Source organism: Benincasa hispida, chromosome 4 (genome assembly GCF_027475165.1).
Source record: "Benincasa hispida cultivar pf3 chromosome 4, pf3_genome.v1.1, whole genome shotgun sequence".
Classification (NCBI taxonomy): domain Eukaryota; kingdom Viridiplantae; phylum Streptophyta; class Magnoliopsida; order Cucurbitales; family Cucurbitaceae; genus Benincasa; species Benincasa hispida.
Window position 1 is genome coordinate 5483867 of NC_143481.1, and position 15746 is coordinate 5499612.

A 15746-nucleotide genomic window follows, 5' to 3' on the forward strand; every position below is an offset into this window, starting at 1 on the left:
CGTAATAAAACTTGAATTGAAAACACAATTTGATGTAGCGGGTTGAGGTAATTAGGCCAAGTCCATGGCCAAGCAAGGGAAATCCATCCCTAATTGAGAGAACACTCTAAAAAACACAAGTTCTAATATTAAAATGGATGATCAAAAGCTTCCTATTATAACCCTAAATTGGTTATTTATAGTCTTACAAAGGAAATATGAAAACAACTACTTAAATACTAATTAATCTAAATTATCAACTAAATTAAATATTAACTAAAAAATACTAATTATCTACTAATTTTCTTCATCATTCACCCCAACTTAAAAACAGGAACTCGTCCCAAGTTCGAAGTAATAAAGTGAAGCTTCTTTCTCGCAACTCTTCGAGTTTGGTAGATTCCTATAAAAAAACTTCGACGTAAAATTTTTCAAATCTAAATTGGGATTAAAATCCAAATTGTACCTAAAATAAAAATCCATAAAAGTTCCTGAAACTTGAAAAGAGAATTATCCTTCGAGTTTTGTCTTGTGTGCCTAAAGTGAAAATACTGGTGTGACGCCTATTGCGGCCAATAATGATGTCATGTGACTTAGGTTTAGGAATTTTGCATAAAATATCAAATTTTCCCTTATTTCCTTTTCATTCTCTTGTTCGTGAGCCATCCACCAACATGCAAGACTTTCTTCCTTCAACATTCAACAGCGATGATTGTGGCTCGTTCTGTTCAACTAAGGTGAAAACAACAGCAATTTGACCACCTTCCGACGAGTTCACAACGGCGTAAATAGAGACACATCCTTCCAACGAAGCTTTGGCATTTGACAACGACTCTGACAACGCTTCAATATCCAAATCGACGAGCTTCTTCGCCAAATTAACCTTTTTCGACGCTGCGACAAGGTCGATCTCATAACCCTGTTTGGCGACATCAAACTCCAAATTGACATCTTCTTCTTCGATGTCCTTATCTTCTACCGAAGGAAATTTATAGAAAAAGATCTTTTGAGTGGAAGTCGTCCTAAATTCCATTTTAATTGAATATAAGTTTTACAGTAAAACAATAAGGCATGCATTTTCTTAAAATTATAGCATGTTTTAAATAAAATACATAGGATTTCAGAAACTCTTACCTTTGAAGAACCCTTTCTTCAAGAACTTCCTCATACAAGCCACGAACATAACTCCTCCACGCGAATCTCCTTCTTCAAGAATGGACATTATCACTCGAGAACCCTCTGTATTCTCTTGGGATAAAAGATTCAAGCAGGAGTTATGGGTTTTGCTTGAATCCTTGGAGAGGAGGAGAGGGAAGAGAAGATCTTTTGTTTTTTCTTCTTTGTTAATTTTTTCAAAAGAGGACTCTTCTCCCAGGGTGAATTGAGGAAAAAGATGATTAATTCAATTTCTTGAATACCAAGTAAGTTAACTTGAGAGAATGTGGGAGGGAGTTATAACTCCTTCTCTTTTTATTAATTTCAATTAAATTAATAAAATAATATATATATATATATATATATATATATTCTTTATTTTATATATACATTATATGTTATATCAAATATAACATATAGTTTATAGTTTTATATTGCATCAAATACAACATAAACTATAGATTTTATTCTCTCAACCATACATGACATTTAATATAAATCACATTTATATTAAATCCATTTATATGAATCTCATCCATATAAATAATATTTGGATCATATCCAAATTTTTAATTCCTCCCAATATAAATCATATTTATATTAAATTTAATTAGATGAATCTCATTCATATAATTAGTATTTGAATCATATTCAAATTCCTCTCATATTATAATATATAAAATACATTATATTAATTATATCACATATATAATTAATTCCCTCAATTAATTTGAATACTTTAAATTAATCCAAAAATAATTCTCAACTAAATCCCTGTTTAGCTACAGAGGGGACCTTATGGATCGGTAGATTGAAGCTCCAATGGTATTCAGATAATTAATTAAATTACTCAACATCCGCTAACGACCGATCACTCGAAGACCGCCAGTTGCACTCTTCGGACTACAGATAAATTTCAATGTCCATTGGATATAACCAATCAACAGTGCGATAACCCCTCACAAATTGCTCATAAGTACAGCTGGACCAAAATTACCGTTTTACTCCTGTAGTTACATCTAACTTACCACTGATTTCTCTAATGAACAATAAGTCATAGTCCAACTATGACTATGTGCCTCTTGGACCAGGAGACCGGACTACGAAATTCTTATACAAATAGTTTGTATAAGACTGGACCACGAAATGATTAGTTTCTTTATGTAACGTCGTTTATAATAGAGACTTACATTTCATTATAAGACCGGACCAGGAAAATTAGGAAAATTATCCACATAAATTATCAGGATCAGATTTGTAGCACATGTCTCCACATGAATGATTATGATCAGATCATTTGTAGCACTTTACAACACTTGTAACATCTATAAAGCGAGTCGTATCTGTACTGTCACCATGGATAAGGTATCCCTACTACAGACCGTTTAGGTTATTATTTAAACAAGATCTACTTGTATGTCTCTACATATTTGTTTAAATTACATGAAATAGCCTCGGATCTTAGTTTATTGGATTAAGTATACTCTTATAAACCAACACTTATTTTATTAACAACAATATGTTTATACAAAGTTTACAAACTACGAGATTACAAGAAGATTTATGATACAATTCTCAACATCTACAACATCTTCATTTTCCTCGTCTTCTTCTAATCTTTGGTTATGGTCATCATTCGTGGTTTCTGCCTTTTTTTCTCTCTAATTTCTTCTTTTACTTTTTCGATTTCTTCTCCTCTATTTCTTTTTCTTCAATCATCATTGGCGCCAACCATTTTCATAATTTGATTTCATCTCTTTGGTTTCTTTTTATTCAATTTCTTCTTCGACTTCTTTATCTTCATCCTCCGCTTCAGCTTCATAATCGACTTCATAATCTTTTGTCTCTAGCCTTGTATTTTGTAAAATTTTCACAAAGTGCATCCATTTTTCTTGACAATTTTCGAAGTTCTTTAGCTATAAAATCTTATGGACTAAGTGTGGTAATAACATGTTTTGTTTTCTGTTTTGTGTGCTTGGGTGGATTAGAAGATGAATGATATGGTTTTGGATGTTTGGGTGGGGTAGAACAGTGATAAACATGGCTGTGGTGGGATGATGAATTTGGAAGTGGTAATGTAGATGGTGGTGATGGTGAGGTGTTGTAGGTTGGAACATGCCTTGGAGAAGCAAATCCAGCCGTCCACTTTTGATGTGTTTGTCTTTGCTCGCCATTTATGGTCTCATTTTTATTCAACAACTTCATTTGAAGTTCTGATACCAATTGATGCAACGGATTGAAGTATTAGGCCAAGTCCATGGCCAAGTAAGGAAAATTCATCCTTATTTGAGAGAACACTCTAAAAAACACAAGTTCTATATAAAATGGATGATCAAAAGCTTTCTATTACAACTCTAAATTGACTATTTATAGCCTTACAAAGAAATATGAAAACAACTGCTTAAATACTAATTAATCTAAATTATCAACTAAATTAAATATTAACTAAAATATATTAATTATCTACTAATTTTCCTCATCACAATTAGATTGCTTTTGATCTCGTTTACCTAAAATTATGAATGAATTTACTGTTACCATTATTGTTTGACACTAACAGTAATGGTAACAAGAATGGTAACAGTAACGATAACAGTAAAGGTAACAATAAACGTGACAAATTCATAATTTTCATACGGTTACGATAACCATATTTATAGTGGTAACAATAACGGTAACGCTAATGGTAGTAGGCTAGGTAATTTTCAATCGCCACTAGATTGAACATCTTTTATTCCTCAATTATATTACATGATTTGATTACAAATTTCAAGATAAGCCCCACATCTCATTACAATTATGGAAAGCAGGTAAACAACAATAAAAACAATTAACTAAGGCCCACTTTTAGCATTACCATTGATGAGTTACTTTTCGACTGTTATAAACATGGTCTTAGTGTTAATATCTATTAATTAATTTAAAAGAATTAAAAGAACCATAATTAATTAATTTCACTATTTTTATCACTACTAAATTAGAATTAAATTTCACTTCATAATATTTAAAATGAATTATAAAGCATTAATTCCAATCATACAAAATGAGTACTTAATAAAAAACTGAGGTGATCAAATAAAAATAAAACTCAATTATCAAAGATAAAATTGTAACATTTTGAAATTTATGGATTAAATTGAAATAAAACTCAAAATTAAGATGAAATGTGTAATATTTTAAAATATAGGATCAATTAAATTAAATTCAAAATCTAAAGACCGAAAAATATTTCCCTAAAATAATGTGTATGGGAAAAAAAATACTAATTGTAAAATAATTAAAGTAAACAACGAGAAAAATGTAAATGAAAAATATTAAACGAATGGCAGAGGCAGGTATGGAATGGCACCACCTTCCATATAATAATAGACGGAACCGTGTACGTCACATCCTTAATCACACATTTGACCATTTTGCCCTTAAATATTAAACAAATTTTCCTCCAAATGCCACAAACTCACTCTTCCTTTTTTCCCTCTCTGTTTTTCAATCTCACTCCGCCGGCGCCGCCGCTTCAATAAACAGCAACACTCTCTTCAATCTCCTCGTCAACGCGTTCCACCATTCAAAAACTTCTTATAAAAACACTCCAATTCTTCAAGAAAACCGAAATCATCTCAAGTTTGTTTCTCTGAACTTAAACCGAAATTTAAAAAAATGTCTTGTCGGAGCTTTTTAGTTGCGATTAGTGTTCTTGCGGCGGTTCTCCTCGCGGAGGTTACGGCGGCGGCGGCGGCGGCAAAGACGGCGATTTTGATAACTGTGGATCAATCCGGGAAGGGGAATTTTACGAAGATTCAAGAGGCGATTGATGCAGTGCCGGAAAATAACAGGGAGGAGGTGTTTATTGCGGTGAAGGCGGGGATTTACAGAGAGAAATTGGTGGTTCCGGCGAATAAACCGTACATTACAATCAGTGGAAGAACGGCGGCGGATACGATCATCAGTTGGAATGATAGCAAAAATACTTATAATTCTGCAACTCTTGCAGTTTTGGCCTCTGATTTCGTTGGAAGATACCTCACAATTCAGGTTTCTAATTTCTACAGAAAAAAAAAAAAACATATACATCTTCGGTTTTATTTCGTTATATTAAAAAAATATAAGAAAAAAAGTATCAATTTTGGGCTATAAGTTTTGAAAACGTTATAATTCTATTTAAGTTTTGATATTTACTTTCAGTTTATCTATAAATTTTGAAACGTTTACTTTGATTTTTTTTTCTTAAAAAAAAACTCATTTTTTTTATTATCAGGTTAAATGGTCCGTATTATAATTCTATTATTTTGTAATATTATTTTGTAGTCTCCAATTAATTACGTCAGTACTATTTCAAAATTCGCATTTGTTATAGTATTTACTATTTGCTGATATTTTGCATTCTTCATTTTTTTTATTATTTGCTATCGTATTTACTTTTTACTTCTTGAACTAAAATAGTTTACATTTCAAACACATATTATTGACTATTATAATCCAAATGAAAATAATTTACACAAAAAAAAGCACAAACTATTATAACCAAACTATAATAACTTAGGACTATAGTAACGAACTCATTACCTCAATTATCCTATAAAAATTTGTTTGGATTGATTTCTAAAAAAATGAATTTAAAAAAACTCATTTTTATTTAAACACTTTTGATCAAAACGGTTTAACATATACTTCAAAAGTTATTTTGAGTAGTTGTCGAATAGTCCAATTTTTTTTAAATGACTTATTTTTTAAAATTAAAACTTGAAAATGTATTCTAAATATACCCTAAATCATATTCCAATCAATACACATAATTATTATAAAAAATACAAAAATACAAAAAATATATTTAAAGTTAGTTTTATTTTTTTTTTGATGTGGATTAAAAAGTGAAAAACAATTGTCTGACTTAATTCATTGGTTTGAAGAATGAGTTCGGGCCAGGTGCACAAGCAGTGGCATTACGGGTATCAGGAGATAGAGTATCATTCACCGCATGCAGATTTCTAGGCCATCAAGACACTCTTCTAGACGACATTGGCCGCCATTACTACAAAAGTTGTTACATTCAAGGAGCCACCGATTTCATTTGTGGGAATGCGGCTTCACTTTTCGAGGTTCGAATCTCGTTTCAACCAATAATATTTTTTTTCTTTCTCCGTTGAATAATTATACTCCTCAACATTGTCCATATTTGTTTAAAATAATAGCCCTATACTTACAAAAACTCGTAATATTATTCTGGATCTTTTTTAAAGACCTAAAAACTAATTTTTTAAAAACAAAAAAGTAAAATCCAAATAATTATAGTTATCCAACACTTGGTTCTTAAGTTTTATTCTCGTTTTTGAATTGGGCATATTGGGCTTAGCACGATGGGGTTTTGGGGTTTTGCAGAATTGCCATCTGCGGTCAGTTTCGGACGCCGTCGGGACCATCACAGCCCAACGAAGAGAATCACCGTCAGAGAATACGGGGTTCGTATTCATGGGATGTAAAATCACTGGAATCAACTCCGCAGTTTTAGGAAGGCCATGGGGAGCATTCTCAAGGGTCGTCTTTGGTTTCACTTACATGTCTGACCTTATTCTCCCTGAGGGTTGGGACGACTGGCAAGACCCATCCAAACAAAGGTTTATTAATTTATCACTTTTTTTCTTTCCAAATTTTTTTTTTTTTTTTTTATTAACGAAATTATTTGTATTTGGCAGCACGGTGTTCTATGGGCAATACAGATGTTATGGAAAAGGAGCCAATCCATCCAGAAGGGTACCATGGTCATTTACTAACATGACTACCGAAGAAGCTGCACCATTTTTCACTAAATCCTTCATTGGCGCTGCTGATTGGCTCAGGCCATTGCCAACCCATTTCAAGAGAGCCTTCTCTTCCAAACCCTAATTACAATAGTGTCCCCCCCTTTATTGCATACATATATTTTTTTTTATTTTCTTCACTTGTATCTAAAACCCAAATAAGTCTGTGAATAATATCAATTACATTATTCTTTTCTTTACCAAATGCAATAAGATTCAAAATGTAAATTTGGATTCTTTAATATTTTATTGGTTTTCAATGGTTTTTTCTTTTTCTTTTTTTTTTTTTGAAATTTATTTTCTATTTTAACTGCCCAATTCTCTCTTTCTATCACATAGGAAGTAGATGACACCTATATTTGCTCCTATAAGTATGAGAAACTTTCTCAATCCTAAAAATAGGAAAATAGAAATGGCTCTGTCAGAAAATGCCCGTTTACTTGATGGAAATTGGTGTCACAGCTCTAAGCTCTTCTCCAGCTATAAACCTACTGAGATATCACTCAACATGAATGTTTTTACCTAATTGTATTCCTCTCTCCTCCCTTTGGCTGTCCTCATAGCCATCTTTCTTCTTCTCTTTTGTATCTCCTCATGCTTCCTTTGTACTTTGATGATTATTTGAATCATGAATGATGTTGGGTATGATGAGGGTGTTAAGAGGGTGCTAACCTAGTTGGGAGCCTTCAGTGTACTTATTGATCCAATATGTATCTTTTGTTGGAAGCGTGTGATGGACACTCACAAATAAATAACCAACAAACCATTATTTGAGAGGAGACAAAAACACTTTTAATTGAAAGACTTTTCAAACTTGGTTCACACTTTTGAATGAACTCTCTTTCTGTGTTCTTCTCTACACACTTACATCAACAATGTCAATGTCCATCTTATTTATAGGATTGTCATGGGTAAATTTAAATACATAACTCATATCCTAATTAAACATACATGGAACAATTAAAATCCTACATTTAATTCATGTGAAACTCTATTAAAATTAACTCTTACGTTAACATATTTAATTAACTCTCATATTTTAATTTTTCCAACATAAATTAATTCATCTATAACTCATCTAATTAAAATATGTTTAATTTTCAATATCCACCCTTAAACATGTTTTCTAAAAACTCCAAGCAAAGTTCCTAACTTGTTAAACACATCAACTTTGAGTGACTTCGTGAAAATATCCGCAATTTGATCTTCAGTCTTTATATATTCAACTTGAACCTCCTTTCTTGAAATGCAATCTCTGATAAAATGAAATCTTGTATTAATGTGCTTGCTACGATCATGAAACACTGGATTCTTTGCTAGAGCAATTGTCAACTTATTATCTACATGGTGCAGTTGCATCATCTTGCAAAATTTCAACTGTCTTCAGCAAATTCATTAACCAAATTGTATGACAAATACATGAGGCTGCAACAACATATTTCGCCTCACAAGTAGATAATGTCACAATCGGTTGCTTCTTAAACTCCAAGTAAATATAGTATTACCAACAAAGAATACATATCCATTTGTACTTTTTAGGCCATTAACAATTCTTGCCCAATCACTATCACAATAACCTTCAAGCTTGAATTCTTTAGATGAAGAATAAAATAATCCATAATCAAGCGTACCTTTGAGGTAATGAAGAATTCTTTTCGCCACTTTCAAATGAGTAATTCTAGAAGATTCCATAAATCGACTCACCAATCCAACACTGAAAAGAATATTTGATCCTGTGCACGTCAAATATCTCAAACTCCCAATTAAGCTTTTGAAATATGAAGGATCAACGATATTTCATTCTTCATATTTGGACAGTTTTATCTCAACTTCCTTTGACTGCTTCACCTTAATGCCAAGATGATATGACATCAGCCAATATCTGTCATTTCAAATTCTTTGGTCATTGCCTTCTTGAGATCTTCAAACATATTGCAAAATTTTCTATAAAAATTAAGTCATCCATATACAAACAAACCAACAAAATATTTCCATGATCATTAGTCTTAATATATAGAGAATGTTCATAAGGACATCTCAAATACCCATTATCAAGGAAATATTTATTGATTCTGCTATTCCACATTCTAGGCACTTGTCTCAATCCATACAACGCCTTCTTTAATTTCAAGACTTTATCTTCTTAACCTTTCATAGCATAGCCAAGAGGTTGTTTTAATTATACTTCTTCTTCTAAATATCCATTCAAGAATGCTGATTTAACATCCATATGAAATTTTAATACTTTGAGAAGCAATTACAATTAATAACCTTATAGTTTCCAAGCAAGCAACGAGAGCAAATAATTCATCTTATTCCATGCCTTTTCTTTGAAAGTAGCATTTTACAACTAATCTTGCCTTATGCCTCTCCAGTTCTCCTTTTCATTTCTTTTTGTCTTGAATACCTATTTGACACTGATTGCTTCTTTCCACTTGGAAGAGAAGAAAGTTCCCATGTATCATTCTTTTTTATGACTTTTATCTCTTCATCCATGGCAGTCTTCCACTTTTCATCTTAAAAAGCTTCTTTAAAACTCAAAGGTTCACTGTCACCAAGTAGACAAAAAAAGAGTAAGATTATTAAAACTTTGACTTAACTCTTCAATCTCATCATATATGTCTCATAAACTTCTCCTGTACGAGGTCCTTTACTTGAGCTTGTAGATGATGAAGGTATGCTTTGTTGTGGAGTGATTGGCGACATTGGTAGTGTTGATGGAGAAGCAACGTTGCTAGACTCATCATCATCATTAGGAAAAAGTAAAAACTCATAGTGTTTTGGTTCACCATTCCAATTCCATGTTGCTTCCTCATCAAACACAATATCTCTACTTACCACTGTATTCTCTATAGCAAAATTTATAAAGCTTGTAGCCTTTTGAGCTTGCATCATAGCCAACAAAAATATGCTTCTCACTTTTATCATTGAGCTTCCTACGATTTTGATCACATATATGTGCATAAGCGATACTTCTAAATACTCTCAAATGAGCAATGGATGGTGTTATTCCTGTCCATACTTGTTGAGGCATTTTGTTCCACAAGCTTCTAGTAGGAGAATGATTGGACAAGTATACAACACATTCAAAAACTTGTGTCCAAAATTCTTTTGGCATATTCTTACTTTTCAACATGTTTCGAGTCATATTGAGTATCATTCTATTCTTCCTATCAACAACACCATTTTGTTGAGGAGTCCAAGGGACTGTCATAGGCCAATGAATTCCATTTTCTGCACAAAAATCTTTGACTTCATTTGAAGTGAATTCTCCTCCCCTATCTAATCTCAAGGCTTTTAGGTAATAACCACCTTCTTTTTGACAAGAGCTTTAAATCTCTTGAACATGCCAAATACTTCTTATTTCTCTTTGCCAATATAAACTCAAGCTTTTTGACTGAAATCATCAATAAATAACAAGAGATAATTATTTTTACCAAAAGAACTTGGTTTAATTGGTCCATAAATATCATTGCGAACTAAGTCTAGCGATCTCCTTACTCTTGAAGGAGATTATTGTGGAAAACTCTTCCCTGTTTGCTTGCCATAAAGACAATCTTCACAAAATTGATCTGGATGTTTGACATTGGCAGTCCTTTCACCATGTTCTTCCTTGCTAATAGTCTCAAGTCATCAAAGTTTATATACCCAAGTCTTAAGTGCCAAATCCAAGATGGATTTTTCAAACATGACTTCAGACATTTAGCAACACCAGTTTGAATGTTTAATAAAAACATTCTATTCTTCATCATTTGCATTTTAGCAATCATAATATCACAATTATCCCTTTTGAAAGACTATAATTCTTCATCAAAATATTATTGCCTTTCTCTAAGAGTTGTCCCAAACTCAAAATATTGTTCTTCATATCAGACACATAATAAACATTAGAGATAAACTCATGCTTCCCATTCTTCAAGTTGATCAAAATCTTACCTTTTCCTTTAACAGGATTTTTTGTGGCATCACCAAATATGATACTACCACCAACAGATTCATCAAGTTTCACGAACATTGACTTACATCTACACGTGATTTCTTGCACCAATATCATGATACCATGCATTATTTTCACATGTTTCTTCACCTTTGCATGCTAGAAGCAAAGATGACTCACCGCTTTCTTCATCTTTCTCAGCATAATTTGCATTTTCTTCTACTTTATTCCTACATTCCCAGGAATAATGGCCAAATTTATGACAGTTATAACATTCGACTTGTCTTTTATCATACCTTTTTTCATTATTTGATCTTTCTCTATTTGACCTCGAATAATTTTGTCTTCCACGACCTCTGGATGAATTAGAGATTGAATTACTCTTATCAAATTTTCTTTGACCGTAATTTCCTCGATCTCGACCTTCGAAATCACCACGTCCATGATTGTTACGATGTGCTCAAACTCGATTGCCTTTTTCTTAAATATCTTCTTTATCTCTCAACTACAACTTTGACTAAAAAAATTGCTCAGTTGTTTATTTGTTCTTCTTGAGAAGCTTCTATTTATGGGCTTGTAAAGAACCCATAAGTTGATCAATAGATATTGTATTCAAATCATTTGATTCTTCAATAGCTACAACGATGAAATTGAATTTTTCATCCAATGAGCAAAGTATCTTTTCTACCACTTGCTCATCATCTATTGTCTCACCATATCTTTTAATTTCATTTACTACTGCTAGCAATCTTGAAATATAATCTAAAACCGATTCAGATTCTTTCGTATGTAGTGATTCATAATCAGCTCTCAATTTTTAGAGGCAAACCTTCTTGACTCGATCTACTTTTTTGTATGTATTTTCCAAAATTTTCCATGCTTGATGTGTAGTAGTTGCTCCAGAAATCTTCTGAAAATTTGGATCATTGATGGCTTGATGAATGATGGTGAGAGCCTTTTGGTCTTTATTTCCTGTATTTTGCAAAGCTTCTTGTTGAGCTTGATCTAAAGTCGTATCACTTTCTGGTTCTTCATAACTATTATTGACAATGTCTCATATATCTTGTGAACTAAGTAGAGCTTTCATACAAATACACCAACTGTTATAATTTTCTTTTATAAGTCGAGACACTTGGAAGGGAACCAAATTGTTATTTTCCATTTGTAAAACAATTATTGTTTTTCAAACTCAAACTCTGATACCATTTTGTTGGAAGCGTGTGATGGATGCTCACAAATAAATAACCAACAAACGATTATTTGAGAGGGGAAAAAAACACTTGTAATTGAAAGACTTTTCAAACTTGTTCACACTTTTGATTGAACTTTCTTTGTTTATTCTTCTCTACACACTTACATACATCAACAATGTCAATGTCAATTCTATTTATAGGATTGTCATGAGTAAATTTAAATACATAACTCATACCCTAGTTAAACATACATGGAACAAGTAAAATCCTACACTTAATTCATGTGAAACTCAACTAAATTAATTCTTACGTTAACATACTTAATTAACTCTCATCTTTTAATTTTTCCAACTTTCATAAATTAATTCATCTATAATTTATCTAATTAAAACATGTTCAATTTTCAACCTCTTTTCTAAAAATAGAAAATAGGAAACGTTTAATTCCCTCGCTCTTCTGGTAAAAATTAAAAGTCTCTTCTTTTTATTTGAGAGATTGATTTTAGCATATAACCAATTAGGGACCCAAAAGAGATCATCTTAGTTGCTACACAAGATCTCTCGAAAAATTGTTGTATCTTCAAAGTCGAGTATTAAGTAATATAGGGCAGTGGGGCACATATTCTTTATGGAGACCACTATAGAAATTGGATTACGTGACGGTTTTTCATTGTCAAGTAAAGAGTATACTTGACGCTTATAAAAGCGTCGAGTATTCGACTGTCAAGTATAATATGATAACTTAATTTTAAAAAAAAACGTCAAGACAAATATTTCTTGATATAATTTACGTGTTAAGAAAGATAATACACTTGACACTGATGACATGACAAGTGGATTAATTCTTGACATTTATTACGTATCATATGTGATTACTCTTGACATTTTTTATTTGTCAAATATATTTTTATCTTGACACGAAATAATGGACAAGTTATTTAATTCTGGACACATTTTCAATGTAATCTATGCTTCTTTTTTTTTTCAAATTAAAAATTTGAATTTAATTTCCATGACTTATTTCCTGCTTTATATGTGTTCCAATAAGAAAATTTCATCAACTAAAATAAACAGTTGCACATATATCAGGTCTACATATCTGCTCAATATAGCAAATGTAACTTAACAGTTTTATTCTTCTATTACCTTTTATATATATGAACAATTCCAAAATTTACAAGACCAATCCACAATAGTATATACTCTATCAACCCGTCCCAATATATGATAATTCCAAAATTACAAGACCAATCTATATGTGTTATATATTCCAAATTTTACAAGACTAAAATTATATCCCTCACCATACATTTCTTTGAAGTATATAACCTATAATGGCTATGAACAAAATATTTATACAAAAAAAGTTTTAGGCATTCTCATGTAGTCATATAACAAGATTTATAGGAAGTTCATCAGATATAGCAACCTAAATATTCAGCCCGTTCCATACGTACTTCATCCAATTGAAGTTGCGAGTACGAGCTCCTCGTATCAATCTATAAAACATAAAAAGTCAAATATACATTATTTACACTATTTACACTATTTACACTATTTATAATGTTACAATATATATAAGTAGTTTAAAAACATACTGCATCTGTGATAAAATTCTTCTCTTTAATCACGATTTCTCGCATATATCTCATAACATAATACCCACATTCGACATTCCCCACTTGTAAAGGATATTACAATACAAAACCAATAATTAATAATATCATATAGATGCATTAAATATACATCATTCTATTAATTTTTTTAATGCAGTCTTGTGTTTACTGTTTTTCAGAATGTGGTTTTTCAAGTCTTTTGCAAATTCTTTTGAGACTGAAAAATCATTATTACCTACATTTGCCAAAGAGTATAGTATAATATTTAAAATGAACTAAACTTTCACAAAAAAGAAAACCCAAACAAAGTTAGCTTACATATTTGTTATGTATTTGATATCTTTGTGAACTTATTCTTAATGAGTCAAGATGGTACACCACGTCATCATATACATTAATAAAAATTAATGACCAATGACCACTAAATAAAATACACAACTAATTAGTATGGAACATGAAGACAACTAATTAGTATGGAACATGAAGACAACTCATTACATTAACATTTTCTTGGGCTAAAAGCACATAATATTTTTTACTCCATCATATACCAAACATGCAAATTTTCAACATAATTTTCTCATATTCCATTATTTGGTATACAAGTTCAATGATCCCAACACAATTCCATATTGGAAAAAAAAGAAGTGATTTTGCTTTCAAGTCACCTCGGAAGTAAGGTAGAACATGAGTATAAGGAACAATAACTAATTATACTTACCCGAGATTATAAGAAGCAATAACTAATTGATCTTGCCCAGAAACCATCGATCTACTACAAAGGTTCTGAGCTCTAACTGCTCGAGTATTTTGGCCTGCGGATATAAGAGCTGGACCTACAAAAGTGTACTTCAACCCTTTATTTGAATCAACAATGAACGAGTGTAGGTATCTACAATAATAGATCGAACACATTAACTTACTACTAATTAATAAAGTGATAATATATCATAAACAAATAAAATTTACTTACGTGATATAAACCACCATTGATAAAGTCTTCACTTTTTGCATGCTACAAAATTCGATCACATCTTCTCGCAGAACATAACTCTTTCAGCCAAAACTAAAGAGCTCAACAGGTAGTTGGAAGGAAATACTAGTCTCATCAACCATTACCTTTTCAACGTACCTAAGAATAGACTTCAAGGATATTAATAAATTAGATGGTGCACTAGTAACTTCATTCTCTTTCGGCATCGTCTTTGAAGCTTTTTCCTAACATAATTAAGATAGAACATGAGTAAAATGTTCATTCCTAAATAAGATAGATGAACATGAGACTTATACAATTCACCTTCAAGATCGGTGATACACTAATATCGATCATTTCCTTCTCCTTTCTTGCATTCTCTGAAACTTTCTCCTAAAACCACAAAGTTATAATTTTATAAGTAATTAATAGTAAATTTACTTCACAAAAAAGATGTAGAACAATGGGACTAGTGCAATTCTTATTTGCTTTCTTCCCTTCCCCATGTGTGGTTGATGCACTAACAACTTCCTTCTCCAATGATATAAATATAACAGTACAAACAAGTTAAAAATTATCATAACTAATAGTTTTATCCTTAATGCATAAATTAAAAAAGATAGAACATGAGACTAACTGTGACCCCAACATTTTATTTTTGCTTCTTTCGGATTTTATTCTTGGAGCAACTACCATGCTCAGATGTTGGCGTGTGCTTTGAATTTGATCTTCCAATTCCTTAATGTGCTTACAAAGTGCTTCATTTTCATCAACAATTTTTTTGTTTGTATCCTCTCGTATCGATGTATGGAAGTAAATGAAATGTATAATGAAACCACCCATCTTATGTACGCGTCCACCATATTCTGGAGTACCCAAGGCTTGAGTCAAAGCATCATTATGTGAATAATTTTTTTTAGAAAGTGAATCTCCATTCTTTATGATCTCATCCTAAATGGAAATTATATATATTCAATAACCATATAAAATATTATAATGATTTCATGCAAATGTAACATTGGTAATCTTACTATTCGGCTGGCGACTTGTCAGACATCCCCATTGTCATATTCTCTCTTTTTGTTTGTCCGAGCTTTTT

General features: G+C 31.6%; 1 protein-coding gene across 1 annotated transcript; it reads left to right on the forward strand.

Annotated features, from left to right (window-relative positions):
* The first annotated feature begins 4607 nt into the window (after window positions 1-4607).
* LOC120075104 (putative pectinesterase 11) lies at window positions 4608-7128 on the forward strand. Its single transcript, XM_039028275.2, has 4 exons — window positions 4608-5166; window positions 6042-6230; window positions 6511-6746; window positions 6825-7128. The coding sequence occupies exons 1-4, from the start codon at window positions 4792-4794 to the stop codon at window positions 7012-7014; spliced, it is 990 nt and encodes a 329-aa protein (XP_038884203.1). The 5' UTR covers window positions 4608-4791; the 3' UTR covers window positions 7015-7128.
* Window positions 7129-15746: the final 8618 nt, after the last annotated feature.